At 44.0% G+C, this 23,882-nt stretch overlaps 2 protein-coding genes across 2 annotated transcripts in view; both read left to right on the forward strand.

Annotated features, from left to right (window-relative positions):
• Positions 1-7,610, forward strand: part of AFAP1L1 (actin filament associated protein 1 like 1) — a 59,222-nt gene extending 51,612 nt beyond the window's left edge. The window contains exons 17-19 of the mRNA XM_026510727.4: positions 1,291-1,469; positions 3,729-3,857; positions 7,032-7,610. Coding sequence (XP_026366512.1) covers positions 1,291-1,469; positions 3,729-3,857; positions 7,032-7,055 — 332 coding nt within the window. The 3' untranslated portion in view covers positions 7,056-7,610. The remainder of the gene's footprint in view (positions 1-1,290; positions 1,470-3,728; positions 3,858-7,031) is intronic.
• A 3,897-nt stretch (positions 7,611-11,507) lies between these two features.
• Positions 11,508-22,272, forward strand: GRPEL2 (GrpE like 2, mitochondrial). The gene is made up of 4 exons (XM_026510730.4): positions 11,508-11,623; positions 14,112-14,265; positions 15,124-15,205; positions 19,041-22,272. The coding sequence occupies exons 1-4, from the start codon at positions 11,547-11,549 to the stop codon at positions 19,403-19,405; spliced, it is 678 nt and encodes a 225-aa protein (XP_026366515.1). The 5' UTR covers positions 11,508-11,546; the 3' UTR covers positions 19,406-22,272.
• The last annotated feature ends 1,610 nt before the right edge of the window (positions 22,273-23,882 follow it).

Here is a 23,882-nt window from a genome sequence, read left to right on the forward strand (position 1 = left end):
CACTGATCTATTCCAAGGACCTAGAACAGTACCTGGTACAAAGAAAGCACTAAGCACACAATAAGTATTTATTGAATAGATGAATGAATGAATGAATGAATGAATGAATGAATGAAACTAACTTTTAAACCTGGTAAGATACTAATACAGGTTTGTTAGTTTAGATTGAAAAGCAGCAAAATCCCAGTAGCAACCCGTGGTCAATGTAAAACCCTCTATTATAACTCAGTTGCAAGTAAGAGAAACCAAAGTCAAACTGGCTTAGAAATGAAAAGAGGGGCACATGGGTGGCTCAGCCGGTTGAGTGTTGGACTCTTGATTTCGGCTTAGGTCCTGATTTCAGGGCCATGAGATTGAGCCCAGAGCCCAGCCTAGCGTTGAGCTTCATGCACAGTGGGGAGTCTGCTTCTCTCCCTCTCCTTTTGCCCCTCCCCCTGCACTCTGTCTCTCTCTCTCTCTCAAATAAATAAATCTTTAAAAGAAAAAAGAGAAAGAAAGAAATTTCAAAAAAAAAAAAAGCATTAAAAAAAAGAAATGAAAAGAATGTAGGGGTGTCTGGCTTGCTCAGTTGGTAGAGCATACGAACCTTGACCTCAGGGTCATGAGTTCAAGCCCTATATTGGGCTTAGACCTTACTTAAAAAAAAAAAAAAGGAAAGAAAAAAGAAAAGAAAAATTTAAATTGGAAAACTGGGCAATCAGGTATAGCAAGTTCCAGGGATTTAAATGATGTCACCAGGAAGTACAATTCTGGCTTCCGGCTTCCTCTATGTTGGCTTCATTCCGTGCCCCTCATGGTGGCATAATGGCTGCACAGCTCTAGCCCTCACCCAATCCTCACAGCAGCCCCAGCAGAGAAAACTTCTCCTCTCAATGGACCCCACAAAAGCCTCAGGATTCACTCTGATTGGACCAACTTTGATCCCTAAACCAACCACTATGACCAGAAAATGGAGACAGGATTATGGGCCAGGTCTAAGTTATGTGCCAACCCCTTGAAGTAAAAGTGAGGTCAGCTCCATCCAAACTAGAGGGAATGGGAAGAGAAAGGTGGTTTCCCAGGGGAAAATCAGGGTTCTGTATCCAGAAGGTGGGGAAATCGGTACAGGGCAGGGAAAAACCACACGACTCCGCATGGAGCTGGAACCCTAGGCCCAAAATCCATCTCTGAATCGGGACTAAGGGCTGGAAAAGCCCTCTGGGAGGGACAGACCAGAACCTGAGGTCCTGCCGAATTCCCCGAGGCTCCAGGCCAGGCTCTGCTGTTTCTCACCCATGTCTCTGGACACAGGAGCGAAGTTAAAGGATCTGGAGGAGGCCGTGGCTGCCCTGGAAGCTCAGTGTCGGGCAAAGGAGGAGCGCCGGATCGACCTGGAGCTGCGGCTGGTGGCTGTGAAGGAGCGCTTGCAGCAGTCCCTGGCAGGCGGCCCGGCCCTGGGGCTCTCCGTGAGCTGCAAGAACAAGAGTGGGGTGAGTCCATGCCCTTCTGGGCCAGGGGCAGCTGCTTCTTAATCCCCTCAGTGCTACAGACCTTCATGATCATTCTTTGGGGGTAGGAGTTGTGCTCGCTTGCCCATGAGCAGGTGGATGCCCAAAGGGGAGCGGAACATGCCAGAAGAGAGCCTCCCAACGAGCAGGTGGCGCCGCTAGGAAGGGGACTCCCAGAGCAAGTTCTGGCCTGTGCTGTCTCCCCCGCACCTGCCACTTCACCTTTTATCCTGAATGTGATCTTAGAAGTAGCCTTTGGGTTACGGACAATTATAACTACGATATGTTGAATAAGAATAACAAACGTGTTGGGGCGCCTGGGTGGCACAGCGGTTAAGCGTCTGCCTTCGGCTCAGGGCGTGATCCCGGCGTTGTGGGATCGAGCCCCGCATCAGGCTCCTCTGCTATGAGCCTGCTTCTTCCTCTCCCACTCCCCCTGCTTGTGTTCCCTCTCTCGCTGGCTGTCTCTATCTCTATCAAATAAATAAATAAAATCTTAAAAAAAAAAAAAAAAGAATAACAAACGTGTGTTGAACAATAACCATAGGCCCGCATTTTAACCTCCATTATCTCATGCGATCTTCACGGCATTCCAGGACTGTAGGGCTAGGTGTATTGGCGCCACTGGATATAAATGGAAATGGAGGTCAGAAATGTTGAAGGACTTACTCAAGGTCACTCCGTTGTATGGGAGACAGGTTCCCAATCCAGGAAGTCTGACTCCAGAGCCCGGCGTTAGCCCCAGTACGCGTGCCCTGTCTTAGGGTCCCTCGTGTACCAAGCCATCCTCTGGGTTTTGCATATCCATTATCTCCAGTGCTCCAAGCAACCCTGCAAGGTAGATGCTCTCACCCCAAATGAGACCTCCTCAGGGAGAATTTGGCTGATCTCTGTCTCCATCTGAATGTCTCAGCCTCAGCACTACTGACATTTGGGGCCAATAGTTCTTTTCCTAGGGGACTGCCATATGCATTGCGGGATGCTTGACAGCATTCAAGCGTCTACCTGCTAGATGCCAGTAGCTCCACACCCCGTTGACAACAAGAGATGTCTCCAGAAGGTGTCAAACTTTCCCTGGAAGGGCAAAATCGCCCCCATTTGGGAACCACTGGTCTAAATTACCGCGAGTCCATGTTATTCTTTCTCATAGCACTTAGCCACAGTTTGTGTATACATATGTATATGGATGTGTGTGTGTGTGTGTGTGTATTTATGTGTCTTTACTTGTCTAATGTCTGTCTGCCCCATTAGGTTGTATTTTTATTAAAAATTGGACTATGTCTGTTTTATCATTATAGCCTTAGCCCTTTTACAGAGTCTGCAAAATAGGAGTGCCACGAATGTTTGTTGAATGAATAAAAGTTATGCCTGCTTTCAGACAAGGACATGGAGACTCCGAGAGATGAAATAACTTGTCTGATGAGTTTGAGTTGTCACTGGAAACTGTATTCTTACCTTTGTTGTCTGAGGCCGCAGTACTGCCTGGTCAGACCACATCCCACGTCTGGGAAGCCAGGCTGTTCCTTCTGACCCCCTGCTTCCTCTCCACGGGGTTTTCCAACCTCATGGACAGACAAAGAGCTTAAAGGACAAAGGCAAACTCTCAGAGGGCTGGAGGAGGAGCTGGAAGTGGTTCACTCATCCCAGCTGTTCCTTCCACCAGTGTGCCCTGAAATTCACACGCCAGAGGGCTTTTCCCACCACTTGCCATCCTTTTTGATGGCCTTTGGAGATAGAAGTCTTCTCAAATTCCCTGCAGGCTTAGCCATTAATATGCTGCACTTCAGTAACTACATCCAGTAATGGACTGAGCAACTATCTGGAAAAGTTAAGGGGTGAGAGCACTGTAGAAGAAGAGAAGAAATACAGGGGAGAGGTGAAGAGAGAGGGCGGTAGGGTTTGAATCCCGGCTCTCCCACTCACCAGCTGTGCGACCTTGAGCAGTGACTTGACCTTCCCATTTTCCTTATCTATAAAATAGGATGACTAATAATAGTACCTACCTCGTAGGTTTGGAAAGGCTAAATGAGCAAATCCACGCAAAGCCTGGTGCATAGTGAGGGCTCGGTGATTTTAGACGTCGTTACTTTTATTCCAAGGCCCTCAAGCGTGTGCCTCCCCTTGCCTTTTGGTGCTGGCGTGTGTGCGCAGCGCCTTCTATTTGCGTTCTTTGGAGGGCAAGCCAGGTGTGGGTAGCTAGCATTAGGCTTTGCCAATGTAACTATTTTTTCTCATCTACAGGAAACTGCAAATAAACCCCAGAACAATGCCCTAGAGCAACCTGTCCCTGTCAACTGTATTTCTGAGCTGAGGAAGAGAAGCCCATCCATCGTAACCTCCAGCCAAGGAAGGGTGCTACAGAAAGCCAAGGTACAGCAATAGCTCAGCGAATTAAAATCCAGAGATCTGGCAGCCTCCTTTCTATGGAACCTCACCAAGAACTCAAGAATCAGCCGGTTAGAAAGGCAGAGAATTGCCAATACATCCATGCAGTCAATCAGGAAGTTTGCTCAGAGAAGATCCTCAAATCTCATTCAGGACCTACTTACTCACTTCTAAAGATTTTTATTTATTTATTTATTTATTTATTTGACAGAGAGACAGCCAGCGAGAGAGGGAACACAAGCAGGGGGAGTGGGAGAGGAAGAAGCAGGCTCCCAGCGGAGGAGCCCCATGTGGGACTCGATCCCGGAATGCCGAGATCACGCCCTGAGCCGAAGGCAGCTGCCTAACGACTGCGCTACCCAGGCGCCCCTACTTACTCACTTTTAATACACAGTCCTAACAAACTTAGTTTTCTGGTCTCTGAGCCTACAGTGGGTTTTGAGACAGGAAAGTCTCTGTTTCATAGGCGAGGAAACGGAAGATCAGGGAGTAACAGGACCTGCCCAAGATTATGCAGGGTGTCACTGTGCTGGGATGCAAACCAGCCTCTTCCACTTCTAAGCCCCAGGCTCACTCCATGATACTGGCCCAGTATCCTCTTGGGGCCAGCTGTGTTCCTAACTTCTGCGATTTTAGAAAGGTAATATAGTACATTTACTGCATATGCTGAAAAACCCCAACAAGTTCTCAGGAAGTACCCTGAAAGCAAACATGTCAAGAATTCTACAAGAAGGCATTTGAATAGTCACACCACGTGGAGTAGATTATAAACAGCCTCACATCAGTTCAGATCAGGTTTTGCCCCCAGCTGAGTTTGTGCCAAAACACTTGGGAAAAAAATCTGGTTTCAGGGCTTTCTGGATTTCAGAATTGGGGATAAGAAAGTGTGGACTTGAGGGGCACCTGGGTGGCTCAGTCGGTTAAGCATCTGCCTTCAGCTCAGGTCATGATCCCAGGGTTCTTGGATCAAGCCCCCCTTCGGGCTCCCTGCTCAGCAGGGAACCTGCTTCTCCCTCTCCCCTTGCTTCTCCCCCCTGCTCATGCTCTCTCTCTCTTTCTCTCTCAAATGAATAAACAAAATCTGAAAGAAAGAAAGAAAGAAAGAAAGAAAGAAAGAAAGAAAGAAAGAAAGAAAGAAAGAAAGAAAGAAAGAGAGAGAGAAAGAAAGAAATTGTGGACTTGGAAAACAAACACCTGAGCATTAGGACGTGAGAATAGAGAAGTAACCAGCCAGAGGCTAGATCGTCTAGACTAGATATCAGCCACCTTTGTCTATAAAGGTAAATATTTGAGAGCGTGTGGATCACAGAGTTTCTTTCAGAGTGACTCAGCTATGCCACTGTAGCAGGAAAGTAGACAACTTGTAAACAAATGATGGACATGGCTGTGTCCCAATAAAACTTTATTTATGGACACTGAGATTTGAATTTGATTAAATTTTCACATGTCAAGAAAAATTATTATTCTCTTGTTTTCGAACATTTAGAAATGTAAAAACCATTCTTAGCTGATGCATGTTAGAAACACACAGTGAGCCAGATATGGCCTGTGGGCCAGTTTGTTTCTCTTTGATCCTTCTAGGCCATTAGAAGAACCGTGAATTTTGTTCTAACATAATGGAAAGTCATTGGCAAGTTTTGAGCAAACAATCTATGGATATGAATTACCTTTTTAAAGACCATTCTGGGGATGCCTGGGTGGCTCAGTCGGTTAAGCGTCTGCCTTCAGCTCAGGTCATGATCCCAGGGTCCTGGGATGGAGTCCCGCATTGGGCTCCCTGCTCAGTGGGGAGCCTGCCTCTCCCTCTGTCTGCTTCTCCCCTGCCCACCGCTCCCCCTGCTTGTGCTCGCTCTCTCCGTGACAAAGACTTTTTAAAAATTTTTTAAATAAAAAATAAATAATTTTTTAAGTAATAAAAAAAATAATAAAAAATAAAAGACCATTCTGGGGGTGACTGGGTGGCTCAGTTGGTTAAGCATCCGACTCTTGATTTTGGCTCAGGTTGTGATCTTAGGGTCATGATCTCAGGTTCATGAGGTCGAGCCCAGTGTTGGGCATGGCGCCTACTTAAGATATTCTCCCTCCTTCTCCCTTTGCCCCTCGCCCTGCCTCGCACATGCTCTCTCTCTAAAAAAAAAAAAAACAAAAAACAAAAAACGCCATTCCGGAACAATGTTGAGAACAGATAAGGGGACAGGGGAGACCAGTTAGGAGTCATCTCGATGCGAGAGGAGAAAGGTGTAGTGGGGGTGATTTGAAATGTCTGGCTTTGGAGGTAGAGCTGAAGGATCTGCTGATGGGGATGTGGAGGATAAGGAGAAGAAAGGAATCGAGGATGACTCCTAAGTCATTGCCCTGAGCAACTGCAGTTTAGATGGTGAAGACTGGGAGAAGACCAGCAGGTTGGGAGTGGGGAATCCTCCCGGCAAGAATGTTCCAGCCATCCCATTTAATCCTGGTTCACACCATCACCTCCAGAGCTGAAAACCCTATGCATCATTTATGGGTAAAAGCCATTCACTACTGGCCAGGACTTCAGTATCCCTCCCAGACGAAGTCCTACACGGCTCCAGGGGAAAGAATGGAGCCCGGCAGGCTGCCTGCCTCCACCCTTCCTTAACAAACTGCTTTGTTTTTTGTTTTGTTTTTTTTAAAGATTTTATTTATTTATTTGACAGAGATAGAGACAGCCAGCGAGAGAGGGAACACAAGCGGGGGGAGTGGGAGAGGAAGAAGCAGGCTCACAGCAGAGGAGCCCGATGCGGGGCTCGATCCCACAACTCCAGGATCACACCCTGAGCTGAAGGCAGACGCTTAACCGCTGTGCCACCCAGGCACCCCAACAAACTGCTTTGGTTTCTCTTTCATCAGCCTCCTACCTCACCCCACCCCAGCATTAGAGCCAAGCAGAGACTGGCCTCAGTTTCCTTGTCTGAGAAAGACAAACTTTGTGATATTTGAGCCCCCATAAAGATGAGGCCCCCCAGAGTGGAGAAAGGACTTACCACAGCTACGGAAGGAGGATGAGACTAGGACCCGTGGCTCTCTAATCTGTCCAGTGGAGATCTTTATGTAATTAGGTGCAGTGGAATGTTTTTATCCTGCAAGTCACACTAGAATATTCAGCAACCTGATTTGTCTTGTCTTTCTGGACTTCAGGAATGGGAAATGAAGAAGACCTAGAAAAAGGATGAAGATTTCATTCCAAAGGAAATGCAAGATTGTACTGGAAACACTTTTTTCACAAGGAGACACCAGGACACTGGAAGTAGCTTCTTCAGGGCACCCTAAAGACCAGCCTTTATTGTCTGCATGATTACAGGGAATATGGGGAGGGAAGAAGTAAAAGGGAAGAGGGACATGGAGGGCGTCCTTGTAACTTCCCAGAGGGTGGAAAACGGGGGTGGAGGGAGATAGAAATCTGCACGGTTGTAAAGGTTTTGTTAAATGTCTTTGCCCTCACTTCTGAAGAAGAAATGAAAGCACATGTGATTAAGCCATTCCATCCCATTCTAGCGTCCCACTCCCAGGCTTTAGGGCAAAGGAAGACAGTGCTGAAGCATTGGTAGGCAGTACAGTACAAAGAGACAAGCCTTGATCATCTGATCACACGTGTGCCGATTGGATTCATATTGATTGGGCATCACTGACAACCTCTGGGCAACGTAAAGAGGCCGCAAAATCAACCGAATTTCCCTGCCTGCATAAAGGTGATAAAAACTAGAGACAACACGCAAATTCTGCAATCATTCCTTACGTGCTTCAGAACCAGACAGATGCGGCTACCAGAACCCTGTGTTTGAGTTGTTTTCAAATTAGAGATCTGATACACAGCGGGCGAGGGGAGGCTCAGCCGTGGACTTATTTTCAGGTCACGGCGATAGGGACAGGAACATGGATTTCTCACAGGATGTTGCAGGCATCGGTGGGGTCCTTTGTGCTCAGTCAAGTCCTTTATCTATTTCATAGGACACTCAGGCTCCAGGAACTCGGGCTAGAAATCCAAGTGAAGCTCTTTATGTCTTTATCCTGATATTTGCCCTTGAGGGCTGTCCAGTCTGCACTTCCGTATCTGCTGTCAAGTCAAACTATCAGGGAGAATCAAAGGACGGTGGGCCGTTTCTGCCAGGAGTGCCCTTTACTAACACTTGATACTTTCATAGGGAAGCAAGGACCTCAAGTCTTGGGCAGTCTCCTTGCTGTGCCACTCACTACTTTCTCAACAGTGTAGGCAATTTTTAGGTCTTTACATTTCCTTCTAAAAAAAAGATAAAACCAGTTAACCGTCAAGAGCTCAAAGGTTAGCTCCAGGAGAAAGAAAATCCCAGAATGACCTTTGGACACTTTGCTGGAGGTTTCACATACTTCACCTTACCTAGGGCTTTATACACTTTTGCCTTACCCAAACTTTACCACCCTTTGAGGTAGGTGGAGACCAGAGCAGGGAAAATAACCCGACCAGAATCACCTAGCTGGTCAGTGGCAGAGGCAGGGCTTATGAGCCTGGATCCAGACAGGGTTAGGTTTGAGCACTGCCTCTGCCACTGACCAGCTGGTGAGTCTGGGAAAGTCACTTGACCTCTCTGATTCTTGTTTTCTTTATCTATGAAACCCAGATTAACAGTTCCATTTTCCTCCCAAGACTAGTGGGGAAATTCAATGAGATAGTACATGGGAAGAAGCATCTTGCACACTATCTGAGAAATAGAAATGCTCAGTCAATAGTGGCTCTTAAGCTAAATAAGAAATGTCTGACTCAAAATCCTGTGTTCTCTCCACTGAAGAAACGATGTTTTTATGGTAATCACAGCCATCAAAAAGCTAAAAAGCAACTAATCCATAACTGACAGTTTTCATCTAGATTCCACTTAAACATCTCCAGTGAAAAAGAGCTCACAAAATCTGGATTGTTAATGTTCTTTTTAAAAATGTGGATCCTGGAATGAAACCCAACATCCAATTATGTCCTCAGCGTGTATTCTTTCTCACGCAGTTATTTTGGGGTTGAACATTTTTTCCCACCGACAGATCTTGGGAGTCCTTGAGAGGGGGACTACTACAGAATTAATAATAAAGTTATTGAGCACTCATGCATCAGGTATTGTGTTAGCCAAAGCCAGCTTCATGGGCACATAACCTGTGCAGTCACAAGAATTAGGAGGGTCCTGGGCTTGGTTTCATGCTCTGCTGTTATGCTTTTTAAATTTTTTTTTAAGATTTTATTTATTTATTTGTCAGAGAGAGAGCACAAGCAGGGCGAGTGGCAGGCAGAGGGAGAAGCAGGCTCATTGCTGAGCAGGGAGCCCAATGCGGGACTTGATCCCAGAACCTTGGGATCATGACCTGAGCCGAAGGCAGACGCTTAACCGACTGAGCCACCCAGGCACCCTGTCGTTACTGTCTTAATAATTTTTGAACAAGGGGTGTCACATTTTCCTTTTGCCCTTTAAATTGTGTAGCCAGTCCTGGTGCTAACTAATCACTTTTCCTGGCATTATCTATTATCCCAGTTTTCAGTTCGGGAAATTGTTCGGTTTCAGTTCAGTTCAGGAAAATGAAGCCCAGAGGGGTTATGTAACTTGCAGGAGCCCACAGTTCGGAATTAGTGGAGCCAGCAGTCCTTCCTCTTAGTTCCAAGGTTCCATTTCATCTATGTCTTACCCCACCCCCTCCCCTTGCACTGCAGCATTCAGAAGCACACTAGCACTTAATAAACAGATGAATGATGAATGTACATACTCAGCACATTTGGTGTAAGTTAGTTAGCTAAGAGAAGTGTAAACAAAATGGCTAAAGCATAGATGCCAGTCCTCATCTGTTAAAATGCCTTGCTTCGTTTGTTTGTTTGTTTTTCCAAAGTATAGGCTCATGGCTCTAGGGTGGATTTGAAGCTCCATCTTTCCCAACACTGCCAAGTGTTGGGACTGTAAGATTTCTATAGTGTCCCTGGATCCTCAATGGGGGACCCTGAGCAGGTGTACCAACCTCTCTGAGCCTCACTTTTCTCAAATGTAAAAGGGGATCATAATCCCTCCTTAACCCATGTTGCCGTTCTGAGGCCAAAAGGAAACATCAGGTGTTGGTTACAACACATTTGGGCTGGGCCTTGAATAGAATAAAAAGATGTAAAAGTCTCCAGCTCTGTCCTCAGGGAACTCACAGACAAGCAGAGAGAATATCTGACCCGAATAGCTACAGTAAAAGTAAGCATGTTATGGTGAAGATTTAGATTGATGACGGCACACTTCTCATTCCTTAAATAATTTTTTTTGACCTTAGGGACTATCCAGTAACTAGTTTGGCAACTCCAAGTGCCCTCAACCCCAATCACCAATCTATCCTCACTTCCTGACTGTTTTCCATACTAAATCTCTCTAAAATTGATCCACTTCCTCCTACCTCCACTGACATCAACCATTAATCCATTCAACAAATATTTGTTGAGAACCTATTATGTATACGTACTATACTAGATGTCAGAAATTGCAGAAATTCACGGCTGTGAACAAGACACGCACCCCCTTGCTCAAACTCTAGTTGGGAGAACAAACAAAAAGAAAACAAAACAAATAAAAAACAAATACGGAACCAGAAATGTGCTGGACACACCTAAAATAGTAGCTACTTTAGATAGGGTGTTACAAAGGTCTATTAAGGGGTCTTCAAGACAGAATACAGCCCTCCCTTGCATGGACTAGTACAATAGCTTGTCTCCCTACCTCTTTGTTTAGACCCAGCAATCTCTATCATACGGGAGGCAAAACGATCCGTTAAACATGTAAAGGTTTTGTAACATGTTCCCATTGCAATCAGAGTAAGACTCAAGTTCATTGTACAAAAATTGTGTGTACTACATTAAGACACTGTTCCATCGTTCATTGGCAATAACCGACTAATCTCTGCCCTCATGGAGCTCACATTCTAGCGAAGGGAAATGAGAAAATACACATTTTAAAACATAGCGAAGTCAGAAAACAAGGGACCTGGAGGAAAAAAGCGGGTAAGAGTGATGGCGGAGTCGGGCTTCAAGTTTTTTAAATCCCTCGCGTGATCTGTTCCGCTAATTCTGTTGTGCTGCCTGCCCCTCTTTTCTCCAATAATTCAGCGCCTTACTCGCAATATACTCTCCCTCTTGACTGGGTCTTGTTAGATGATGTTTACCTCTACCTGAACCACTTTCCTCCTCTTTTCATCTACTCATTCTTCAGCTTTCAGTTCAAGTATTTCCTCCGGTGAAACTGCCCACACTCGGCCACAACCTATTCTAGACTTCCGGGGAACCACGCCCCCCCACCTTTAAACACCAGTCATATTTTGACTTTAAGTCGCGTTTGCATTCACTTATTGTTTACAATTTCGCGTAAACTCCTTGAAGGTACAGTTGCGACCCCCCTGGGTTGGCCGCGGATTTCGCGACCAGGACGGACCCTAAGCCCCGCCAGAGGAACCCGCCCTACGCGCCCACCCGCAGGGGACCGGAAGTGTCGCGTTCCGTCGGGGACACCGGATAGGCAGGAGCAGCGCGCGCGCCAGGATAACCGGAAGTGTGGCATTCCTGCCCCGGGTCCCGGGCTGGGAGCGCCCGCAAAGTCTGCCGGGAAGCGTGGTATCTCGCTAATCTCTTCATTTGGAGCAAGTGCGCGTGCGCTGCCTCCGTCAGCCGAGATCGGGAATATGGCTGCGCGGTCCGTATGGGCGGTCCCGCGGCTGGTGCAGCGCCTCCTGGCCTCGAGTGCCGCGTCCGAAGGCAGGTGAGCGAGGCAGGCCGCGGGTCGGGAGTTGAGGATTGTGCGGGACAAGCAAGCTGGAAGGGCGGTTGTGGGCTGGAGGGCGCGAAATGACCCACCAAGCCTCTCGGCTGTCCGATCCGGCGCTCACGGCCCCATTTTACAGAGAAGGAGACTGAGGCACACAGCCGCGCCTCCTTGTCAGGCCAAGAAAGAGCCGAGGTCACGTTCCTGCGAGGTGGGAACTCTTCAGCCCCGAGGATCGACTGAATTGGGGATGTACGTCTCCCGGCCCCTTTCCCTCCAGCGGGGGTGTCTGCAGTTAAATTGGGATTCTCCCCGCTCACTCCCTGTGTGACCCTAAGCCAGTCCTTTCCCCCCTTTCCCGTCATCTCGGCTTCACTTTACCTGTTGGTAAAAGGAGGGCGGTCGGCTTGGTTTCCAAAACGGCCCTTCCACCTGCCCTCGGGAGTCTATAAAGTTCTATTTGCTGCTCTTCACTATTGGCTGCGGCACCTTTTATTGATTACTTATCATGCCGACTGTGGAACTCTATGGGTAGTTCTATTTATTCTCCCGTTCAGTGGAGAAAACTGAGGTTTAGAAAAGTTCAGTAACTTTGCCAAACTCAAATACTCTGTAATCGTGGAACCCAAATTAGAAATCAGTCAGGGCTCTAGAATTTTAATTAGCGAGCAATGTTAATTATTCTCAGGGACGACTCCCTGTTAGACTGTTTCTTCCTCAGAAAGAATAAAAATGAGTGAATTGTCGGGTAAGTAAGGTTGGACTTCTGGAATGTAAATTAAGCTGCGAGGAATTTCTTTGCGGGAATTTCTCCTAACCGTTTGTCACCTTTTTATCTTAACACACTTGACCTAGCACCTGGGTACAAGATTGAATTCAGGGTTTCAGGCTTTTTAAAAACCTTTTGGCCAGTTTGTGGTGTAGGGAAGTGACCAGAAGAAAGAAGTTCCCATCTAAAATTTCCCCTCACTCCAGTTCTGGAGCAGGAGGAATTCAAGGGATCAGCCTCAACTCTCCTCTTCAGACTTGGGCTTTGACCATTTTCTCTTTAAACTGGCCCGGGGAGTATTTTGACCTACTTTCAATTGGATAAGTGTAGTTTGTTAGGATTGGAAGGAGGTATTTCACCCTGTGTGATTTGTCCCAGATCTGTGGTGACCATATTTTCTGAACCAAAAATGTGGAACCATATACAATCTGACACCAGATTGTAGTAATTGAGTTGAGGCCTGGCCTGGAAAGTCTGGGACATAAAAGCCATCTTGCCCATAGCTTTCTACTGACTGTCCCCACCCCGTTCTTGAAACAAACTCATTTTACCTGCTTTAAATCTTTGCACGGATGTCACCTCAATGACTGCTCTTCGATATATGCCAGTTTATATGAGTGAATTATTTTAAAAGGTTTTAAAGGTACAAAAGGTTTTAAAGACCTTTTGTACTCACACAGTGATTTTGTTGATTTTACTTCAAATCAAATTATGGGAATCCAGGAAGTGTTATGGAAACTTCCTTGAAGGAGGAGTCAGAACTCCTACAATCCAAGATTTGTAAAGTAGTCCCTGCTCTAAATTTTTTCCTTTGTAAATAACTATATATCAGATATTTGAGCTGTCTGAAATTCTAGATTACAAACATGATTGAATACAGAGATCCATTTTATTCACCTGTTTATAGTTCACAGTCTGGAACATATAGTGTTTTATAAGTATTTAATTGACTTGATTTTACACAGAAGTGAGTTCCCAACTCAGAATTTCTCTTAACACAGGTTCTTTTTCATAAGAGCCTTACTTAGGAGCTTGTGGTCATGAAAACTTTAGAATTCTAGACCTAACTCCAGTTTGACACAGGCCTTTTACTGGGCTTAATTTTCCCCATGTGTAAAATGAAGGATTGAAGCAGAAATGTATGGCTTTGTGTTTTGAATTCCCGCTTCTGATATTACCCTGCTGGTTCTGGGAATTAGAACTTGGTTTTCTTTTGCTGACTTTTGTGTCCCCACTTCTGGCTCTTTCTGCTGCCTTGTGTTCAGTATCCTGATTCAACAGAATACTAGCTGTGTGATCTTATGCAAGTCATAAGCCTCTCTGAGCCTAAGTTTTCTCATTTATGAAATTGAGATGATAGGGGCACCTGGGTGGCTCACTCGGTTAAGTGCCTGCCTTTGGCTCAGGTCATGATCTCAGGATCCTCGCATCAGGGTCCTTGGTCAGTTGGGAGTCTGCTTCTCCCTCTCCCTCTGCCCCTTCCTACCACTCGTGCTTTCTCTGTCTCAAAAAAATAAAATCTTTAAAAAACAAATTGAGATGATAATATAATTTCTCTCACGCACTGTGAGATGCAAAGATGATTTACATAAAACCTGACAATGGTGTCTGGCACTTAGTAAGCCCTTTATAAGTCTTGGTGTTGTTACTGTGACCACAAGCAGTTTGGCTGTGTGTGATGGCATTTCTTCATGTGCCCCCTCCCTCCCACTTTAGGGGATGCCCACATCCTTTCAGTACTGCCACCCAGAGAACTGCTGGTGAGGACTGCAGTTCTGAGGACCCTCCCGATGAGCTTGGGCCCTCTCTTGCAGAACGAGCCTTAAAGCTTAAAGCTGTGAAACTGGAGAAGGAAGTCCAGGACCTAACAGTGAGTAGATTTTGTCTGTTCTTCACATCACATCCCTTCTCTGGTTTAAATATCCACGTACAGTTTTTGCCTCAGTTTTTTATATTAAATTTCCTCTCGTTGGCTCTTTACCTCTCCCCCATCTCCACCCTCCTGCTAGGTATATTAGACAAAGTAGTCTATCGTAGTTAAAAACATGTGATGTCACAGTACTTACAAATAGCTAATGTTGTGGTACCTTCCCAGTGCCTGGCATGTAGTAGAAACTCGGGAGATATTTGTTGTATAAGTGTGTCGTTTGTCATTGTACTCTGCCAGTCAGACTATATCTGGCATACTCTCCCGTACCCGGGTGACAAACACGCTTTGAGGGCGGTAATTAGAGTAGTTCCAAAGCAAGACCACCCAGAATGGTAGGGAGGTAGGAAAGCATGTCTCGGGGGAGCAATTAAAGGAATCAAGGATTATAAGAATGAAAGAGGAGAAGATTAAAGGAGCTAAGCTAACTGCCTTCAAATAGATGACACATTTTTAAAATTTACTGTTTGTTGTCCTGGAGTTCAGTTCAATGAAGGAAAGAGAGTGGCGGTATTGGCTGTGTGTGAAAAAGGAAGCTTTCTCTCAAGATAATGAGCTTGAAAACTGTTGTTAAGTGTTCAGAGTAGGAGGCTAAATGACAGCCCATCAGGACTGCTGTAAAGAGTAGGTTGCTGCTTTGACTTGGGATTTGTAGTAGCCGATCTAAGATTCCTACAGCTCCTGTTTTGTTTTTTTATAAAAACCTATCACAAGGATGAAGTTTGTAAAGTGAACAAAAACATTCTTTTCCATCAGCAAGCGTGTATTTTCTGATCATTTTGACTTTGCTTTTGGTGTCAGGTGAGATACCAGAGAGCTGTAGCCGATGGTGAAAACATAAGGCGGCGAACCCAGAGATGTGTAGAAGATGCCAAGATATTTGGTGAGAGATTTATTCGTGATAAAAATGAAAATACCTTTTAGTTTGGGGCACCTGGGTGGCTCAGTCAGTTAAGCGTCGGACTCTTGGTTTCTGCTCGGGTCATGATATTGGTCGGGAGGTTGAGCCCCGAATTGGCCTCTGCACTGGGCATGGAGCCTGCTTGGGATTCTCTCCCTCCCCTCCCCACCCCGCATGCAGGCGCACACACTCTCTCTCTCTCAAAAACAACAACAAAAAAAAACCTTTTAGTTTAAGGACACTTACTAGCAGTTTTCCAAACTGAACATAGTAAAAAACACATCTAGGTCATAAACCAATCCTACCCTGCCCTTCCACTCTTGCCTTATGTTTTCCGAGATCTTTATTGGGAATGTTGCCAGGTGGACGATTCGCTAAAATAATGCTTACCTTTGTTTTGACCAAAACCCTTGTTACTTTATTTTTCAAGCATGTACACTTAACATTCTAGTGCTTATACAATCAGTTCTGTTGAACTCATTAATAAACAAGTGAATCATTAAGATGTTCAGAGGAGAATCCAAAGAACAAGACACATGGACAATCAGGAATGCTAAAATTTGCTTCATAGAAGCAGAACTAGTCTATACCCATAGTGCAATAATCAACAACTTTCACTACTATGGACAAAAATCATTGGCATTACGATCAGTATTTACAACTTACTAAGTTATAAAGTAACTCAAAGACAAAGGCTTGGACCAAAGGCTTGGACCATATGGAAGCAGATAACTCTGGAAGTTGTACTAGACCGCAACTGTTTTTTCACTGATGACTGAGTAATCTTTTTGGTCAGTTTGAAGTCTTGCAGGGTACCTGGCTGACTTAGTCAGTGGAGCATGCGATCTCTTGAGCTCTGGGTTAGGCGTTTTAGCCGCACGTTGGGTGTAGAGATTACTTAAAAATAAAATCATAAATGCATATATACATTTGAAGGCTGCACGTTAAAAATAATAATAAAAAAATAAAGTCTTTCAGAAATTCTTCTCTGAACACAACATGCTGTCCCAAATGTGTTCATGAAAGTGTTAACAATAGGGATTGAAGGGTAGAGGGCAAATCTCTGATTCCTCACCTTGCTCACAATTTCATACAGAGCGTTATACTTTCACTGCACATAGAATGAAGGTGCTTGAGGAGCCCTTGGATTGTATGTAGTCCAATCTCCTTTTACAAGTGAGCTGAAAAAAGTTAATTGGTGACAGATGAGACATGAGTCCATTGTCTTCTGACCCCCAGTCTATTCTTTCCCCTATGTCATACTGGCTCCTGTTCCCTGGATTTTATCTGCTATTTGTGCATAGGGTTCACTTCATTCCTGTCTCATTCCGTCTGGCCCCAGTGCTTTGGCATAGCCTTCTGCTTTTCATTCAGTGCTAGAGGCATCACGTTTCAAGGCTATGTATGAGTATCAGCTAAGTACTGACCCCCAAATTGTATTACTGATGTTTCATCCAAGTTTTCGTGTCTTATTTCCAACCATCAGGACAGGGCTTAGCAAACTGCAGCCTGTGTGTTAGTCCATAAATACAGTTCTGAATTTCTTCATTAAAAATCTGTAGAAATAAATTTTCTCATTTATTAAATAATCAACTACAGAAGATCCTTGATTTTTCCTTCTTGTCCCACAAAACCTAAAACATTTATTGTATGGCCCTTGATAGGAAAAGTTCACTGATCTTTGAGCTACAAGGAATTTCTGTAGCAAATAAACCAACTGGTACCTGGGGAAGACTTGCCTGCTTGAAGGGAGCAGGTAAATTGGCTTACCAGAAGTTAAGCTTTGATGGGTTGTATCAGTTATATCAGTTTCCTCAAGAATTGATAAGGTTCCCAGGAACAAACAAATATTAGCTAAGCGCAAAATAATCTGATAATCTAATTTATTTAGAGAGCAAAATGTGTCTAGCAGTATGCCACTTAAGTCATTTGCTTGAGCCATTTCCTTCTAGTGGCCAAGAATAAAGATTCTCCCCCACCCCCCACTCCCAAGAAATGGTGCAGACACCAATTTCCTATTGAAATAACAGTAATTAGAATAGAATCAGAGACTGAACCCCTCGCTATACAGACAAGAGAACCTGGGCTTCTGTTTACCCAAATGCATACCACTTGACTGAACAGAAGCCAGGGTTCTTTGTACCGTGACAATGTACAAGTCTGCCCAGAAGCTTACCGCTTTCAAAATTCCTATTAGAGTATGTGTCTTTTTTTAATAGCCGGGAGATACCTTTAGTACCCCCTGATTGATCTTTATGAGACATTCCTTTCTCTTGGGTGAAGTTTTGATCTAATCGGCATACTTCTCAAGCGTTTGGCAAATCTCTTCTACCTTTTCAGCTGATTTCATTAATAGCCATTAATATTTATGGCTGCCATCGCCAATGGAGGTGGGGGAGGTATCTTGTGGAGCTTTGATCACACCAAGTATGGTTTCCTGGAAATGTCTGCTGGTTTTACTCTTTCCTCTCCTTCGCCTCCTCTCCTACCCCATACCAGGTCACACCAGCATTCCTTCATGCCCCAGCACCCCAAATCCTTTATGTACGTTATTATTGACTAATTTGAATCCTATTACACTTGTTTTGCTCAAGATGCCATAATGGATCTCTGTCACCCAGAAGTTAAAGATAGAATTCCTACCTCTGTCAGTTGTTCCTTCCAGAATCTAGGCGAGCAAGTCCTAGGAAATTTCTTTTCTATCATCTCTTCTTCACTTCCCTGTGGGTGATCTTCCTTTTTACCTCTGAATACAGTTAAGTTGGCTGCCTGTTTTGACACATGGCACCCCTGGATTGGGGTGCCTGGGTGGCTCAGTCAGTTAAGTGACTGACTTCGGCTCAGGTCATGATCCCGGGGTCCTGGGATCAAGCCCCGAGTCCGGCTCCCTCCTCAGCGGGGAGTCTGCTTCTCCCTCTGCCCCTCATCCCACTTGTGCATGCACTCTTCCCCCACCCCAAATGAATAAATAAAATCTTAAAAAAAAACAGAAAACAAAACTGTCCCTGGATTAAAACCAGAAGAACAAAGTCCTTCACCCCTCACTAGTTCCCACCAGGGCTTTGCTGTTATCATAGAATATCTGTAATGATGACATTCCTTAACATTTCTGTAAGAAAAATCAAGATGATGCATTGGGAGTAATGAGGTTTCTCAACAACTGAGTTTACTTTTAGAACAGTTCATATGACTAAAAAGATTTTGAAAGTTTTGTGGCCTGTCTCCAGTAAGTATATGTAACTTCAAGCAGGCAGTTGGAGACTCATCTCATCTATGGAGTATTTTACTTTCCTGTCCCTGTTCCTCAAGAATAAACCATTCTTGAGTCTCCCTTAGCACGGTCTTATCGACTAACTTTTGTATTAATGCCCCCTGCCCCGTGAAATGCCAATATCTTGCCCCTACCTAGAATGCATGTCTTAGCAAAATTAAGATGTACAAGAATTTTCAAAATGTGCATAGTAGTAAAGGTGTAGTAGTAAAGGTGAATAGCAATGAAAACACAGGAAGCAGTGATCAGTTTTTACAGGACGGGTTTCTGAGCCTCCTGCATGCAGTCTTACCTAGTTCTTAGGTTCTAATCATTTTTTCCCTTTTCGTAGTAGGCTTCCCAGTCATAGGCCTTCCAAGCGAAACACTGGTTTGTCAGTTGGGTTAAGGTAGTAATCGTTGATGACGATCCCTGAGTCCTGTGTGGCAATCTTCCCACTTCCTGGGATGTCAAGTATACTAGCCACTCATCTGGGCGTTCCCCATGCTCCACCCCCAGGAACAAAGTGATTTCCTCACAGACAATAAAAGTGTCTGGTTTGTCTAGGAATTCAGAGTTTCTGTAAGGACTTGGTAGAGGTGGCAGACATTTTGGAGAAGACTACAGAGTACATTTCTGAGGAAACAGAGCCTGGAGACCAGAAGCTCACTCTGGAGAAGATCTTCCGAGGGTTATCACTTTTAGAAGCAAAGCTGAAAAGTGTGTTTGCCAAACATGGCCTGGAGAAGATGACACCCGTCGGTGACAAATATGACCCTCACGAGCATGAACTCATCTGTCATGTGCCAGCTGGTGTTGGGGTACAGCCTGGCACCGTGGCATTAGTAAGGCAAGATGGCTACAAGCTTCATGGCCGCACCATTAGACTTGCCCGGGTGGAAGTGGCAGTGGAGTCTCAGAGAAGACTATGAATGGGCCATGAGGAACTGAATGTTCTCCCAGAGTACAGTCACCTGTGTTTCCTTTATTTATTAAACTAGGTTTGTATCGTACATGAGGTACTTCATGTGATCTGTTTTGGATTTAGTCATATTGGCTTTATTTCTAAGATACTCTACTGATTTAATGTGACCAGTTTGGTCTCATCAGAAGTCTTGCCGTTGGGCATTTGAACAATGTGACAAGTGATCCTATGGCCTTTGTCCAAATATGTTTAAGAAAATTATTTTAAAATTGGTACTCTGATGACTGTCAATTGAAAATCCTTTTAAAAGGTGGAAATGAGGACATGTTTATGTATTTTCAACTAAATGTTTCTGATGGTCCCTAAAACAGGAATTATATAGGATCTTGTATTTCATGGGAAAAGGAGATGGTAGGGATTGGTTCAACATCTGGGTACTTAGATGATAAAGCTTTAGAGTTATATGAATTTAGATCATTTGGGTTGGTTTTTATACACATAGATTTTTAGGACGTCCCCTTTTTTTATTTTATTTTCCTTTTAGCCATCTTTTGTCTTTGTAGTCCCCGCCAGGTACACCATAGTCACACTCATTGTCCTTTTCCAATTCCCATTTACAAGGGCTAATTAAGGCTCAGGCAAGACTTGGAAGGCAGGGAGTATCAAGAAATTCAAGATACCAGGTTCCTTTCAAGCAAGTATGACCAAGAAACCTTGTGTTTTCTTTGCTGAGTTACCTTCCAATTATTTTCAGCCTCCCTGGGTATATAATCATTTCAGGGAAACCAAGGCAGCACCAGTAGGTAATGACCCAAATCAGCCTATGTAAGTAATTTACCTATAGCTTTTCTTTCCACTAGCCCTTAAATCTTCCACTTTGTCAGATTTGCCTCATCATTCTTTGTTAGATTATGCAGGGAGGTGGTCAGGACAAAAATGTTAGGTTTCTGTGACTTCTCATTTCATTTAGTTATGCTGAATTTTTTTTATTTGGTACTCACAGATCACTACCTCTCACACTGATAAGCTTTATTTTCTAGTTTTTGTATCTGTCTTGTGTTAGGTATATTAACATCTAGCTGTCTTTTATTGACCTCCTAGAATTAATGAGCCTATGTGTTTATTTTTTATTTTTTTTAGTCTTGCTTATGGCTGGTGTTCTGTAAAAGTTTTGTTCAATAAATGAGCAAGTGAATGACCTATCAATCAGACTTTAGAAAGGAGGTCAATTATGAGGATCTTAATGTTAGAAGAGGCCTTAATGATGATCTCATCTCACCCTTTCAGCTGCTTATGCATGAAAACATCTTTAGGACTGGACTCAAAAAATGTCTAAAACTAGTAAACTAAATTTCAGTGAGAACTTGAATAAGGAGTAACTAGATATTAACTTTAATCATTTAAGATCCAACAGTTCTATAAAGAACATGCAAATATGTCCCCAGCGGACAAAGATTGTTAGATGTCCAGATTGCATAGGTTCAGGTTTTTTAAGTTAGTTATCCATAAAGTAAATCCATTTCTACTCGAACTTTATAACCCCATTCTGTGGAGTGTTAAAAGTTATCCTCTGAAGACATCATAGATAGTTCTAGCACACTCCACACATGTGTCAATAAAGCCATCCCCCAGTGGGCCCTGCCACCTCCAGCAGAATTAGATACTTAAAAAAAAAAATGCGTGCTTTTAAGAAGCAAACAAAAGACTGGTGGTAAGATTTTAAAACCAGAACCTCTTTCGGCTTTCCACTAAGTGCATGCTGTAAATTTAATGAGCAGTCGGATTTCACAATAGGAATTTGTCTTTCTTTTTGCCTTCATTCCTTTGAGATTGACAGATGGTGACAACAAGAAAAGGAGCCAATTACAATTACCTATGTGTTCTGGAATCACTAGCTGTTATTATCAGTGAGTTAGAACAACCATAATTTTAGGTATGGAACGTTCCAAGTACTTGAAGAGTTTTCTAATATTCCTTGCAACCTCCTGTTTTAGCAAGTAGATTGAGAATAATTTTAGGTTCTTTTATTATTCAGTAGTTATGCAGACTTAAAAGTGCAAATTTAGAAGATGGAGCTATAATGGTAAGAATCTCAAAAAGTTGGGCTTTAGGGAGCCAGAGCAGCATAATAGAGCACAGGCTCTGGAGGCATAGACTTGAACATAAATCCCAGCCCAGTCACCTGTGTGATCTTGGGCCCCAGTCATTTCACCCTTCTGAGCCTGCTTCCTTGTTTGTACAATGCTTATAATTCCCTCACAGTATTGTGAGGATTAAGTGAAATGTGTAAATTGTCTACTACAGTAGGCCCTCAAATATTTATTTTTATTACTTTTTATTATACATGTTATTTTGCCTATGTTTTTATAGCTGCCTAAAGTCTAGGGAAAGGGGAAAACTGGTTAAGTGCTGCTTCTCTTTGAAAAAAAAAAAGTGTAATTAATCACAGTGACTTATTTTCCTTCTAAGCTTCTGTTTTTTTCTGTGTTAAAATTTCTACCTGTAATACAAGAAATCCACACTTTTAGACCGGAGGAGCAAGAAAGTTGTGTCTGTGCTCTTCATTACTTTCATCTTGACGGTAAAGTGAAAAGACGTTGTAGGCTTGCAGATAGGTAAGGAAGCTTTGGCTCACTTGAAGAGGGGCCCTGGTGTTTTAGTGCATGGATTCTACAAACCTTTTACAGATTTTCTTCGCTGTCCTAAGGGAATCTGTTTGATACTGATAAGTAAATTGGTGCTCCTTCATGGCAAAGGATCTAAGTGGAGAAACATTCTTGTACACTAAAGCAAGTCAACTAGGAAAAACTAAGGGTGAAATAGAATATTCAGAAGCAACTTCAATAAAACCTGAACTGACGTAACTGTGGTAAATGTGTCTAGTGTCTCTGTCTGCCTATATATTGACGTTATGGTCACTTCATTGACTGCTGATCCGCCTTGTCGACACTCAGCAGAGGTACCCTGAGATCCCACAGCGGCCCAGCCAAATGGATGCAGTGTAGACTTTCATTGTAATCCTGCTTTGGTGTCGAAGTCTTGTCTGTTTTCCTACCTCCTTGGCCTTGCTTCATTCTGATTCTTATGTGTTTCTTAGATCTGGACTCCTGTTTCTGCCTTCCTCTCTGGCATCGCCTTTTTCTTACACTTGCTTCTTGGTTCTAATTGTCGTATCCGCTTCAACCACTTCACTTGAACTGCTGGACTTCTGATCCTCTCAGCCAGGTTACTGACATGTGGCCTTACTCAGATCTTTAGCTTCCACGAGTCCTTACCAAGCTCTGCCTGGCTTTGTCTATACATCTGCTCAGCTCGCTTCTACATACGTAGCCTCCTGGCTGAATGGCCCTCTTTGGAGCCAGCCTTTCCAGCAAGTTGGCCTTGGATTTCATTACTCTTCCAGTCTTGTCTGTACACCGTGGCTCCCTGATCCATTGCTTCCCATGTTCCCAGTGCTAGTAAGTATACTTTTACTACTATCTGCTCAGACTGGACATGGTCAAGTTCGCTGTGGAGGTTTTAAAGCATGGCGCTAAATCTTGAATCTGGGCTTTGTGGTTGACCAATAGAATGTAGTAGAAGTGACTGCTGGTTTCTGGACCCAAACCATCCTATCTCTGGATGCTCACCCTTAGAACTCAGCCTTCAAGTTAAAAGCAAACTGAAACAGCTCGTGGAGTGGAACTGGGCCCTCGCTGAGATTTCAACTGATAGCCAACACCATCTGGCCAGCCATCTCGAGTCCTTTTGAAAGGGGGTCAACCAGCCCCTAGCGGAACAGCCGCATCTGACACGATGGAACAGAGATGAGCTGACCTCACCGAGCCCTGCCCAAAGCACAGATTTGTGGGCAAAGTAAATGACTGTTACTTGCAGCCACTAAGTTTTAGGGTGGTTTGTTATGCAGCAATAGGTAATTGATAGTCACCCAACTTCACTCCTGGTCTAATGTAAACATCACTACCACCTGAACAATAGATATGTTTTATGGGGAAAATGATTTCTCTCTGTTCCTGTGCTTCTGCACAAGTAGGTTTGTCCAGTAATCAATATGTGAGGCCTTTTTTGTGGGGACAAAAAAGTGGAATTTTAGAGTTAATAAAATTTACCCTACCAAAAAGCTACAAGAATCAGATTAAGTCAGCACATAAGAGCACTTGGCACAAAGTAATTGAGGAATGCTTATTTAACAAAAAAATTTAAGGGAATATCCTGAGTCATTGGGAATGAACTTAAAAAGTTTCACATTCTGACATAAACATTGCCAAAAAGATTTTAAGATTATAAGAAACGCATGTTTGTTCATCTGCCACATAACTAGTAACCAGTTTGGCCCTTTTACGACTCAGAGAGCTGACTTAGAATCCCAGCTGTATGCGCTTTTACTATCCTCTGAAGCCTTTCGGTTTCTTCTCTTAGCCATAATCTGACTGAATTAAATATGGGTATTCCCCGGGGGCGGGGGGTATGGGTGGCTCAGTCAT

The sequence above is a fragment of the Ursus arctos genome, unplaced genomic scaffold, assembly GCF_023065955.2.
Source record: "Ursus arctos isolate Adak ecotype North America unplaced genomic scaffold, UrsArc2.0 scaffold_15, whole genome shotgun sequence".
NCBI lineage: Eukaryota > Metazoa > Chordata > Mammalia > Carnivora > Ursidae > Ursus > Ursus arctos.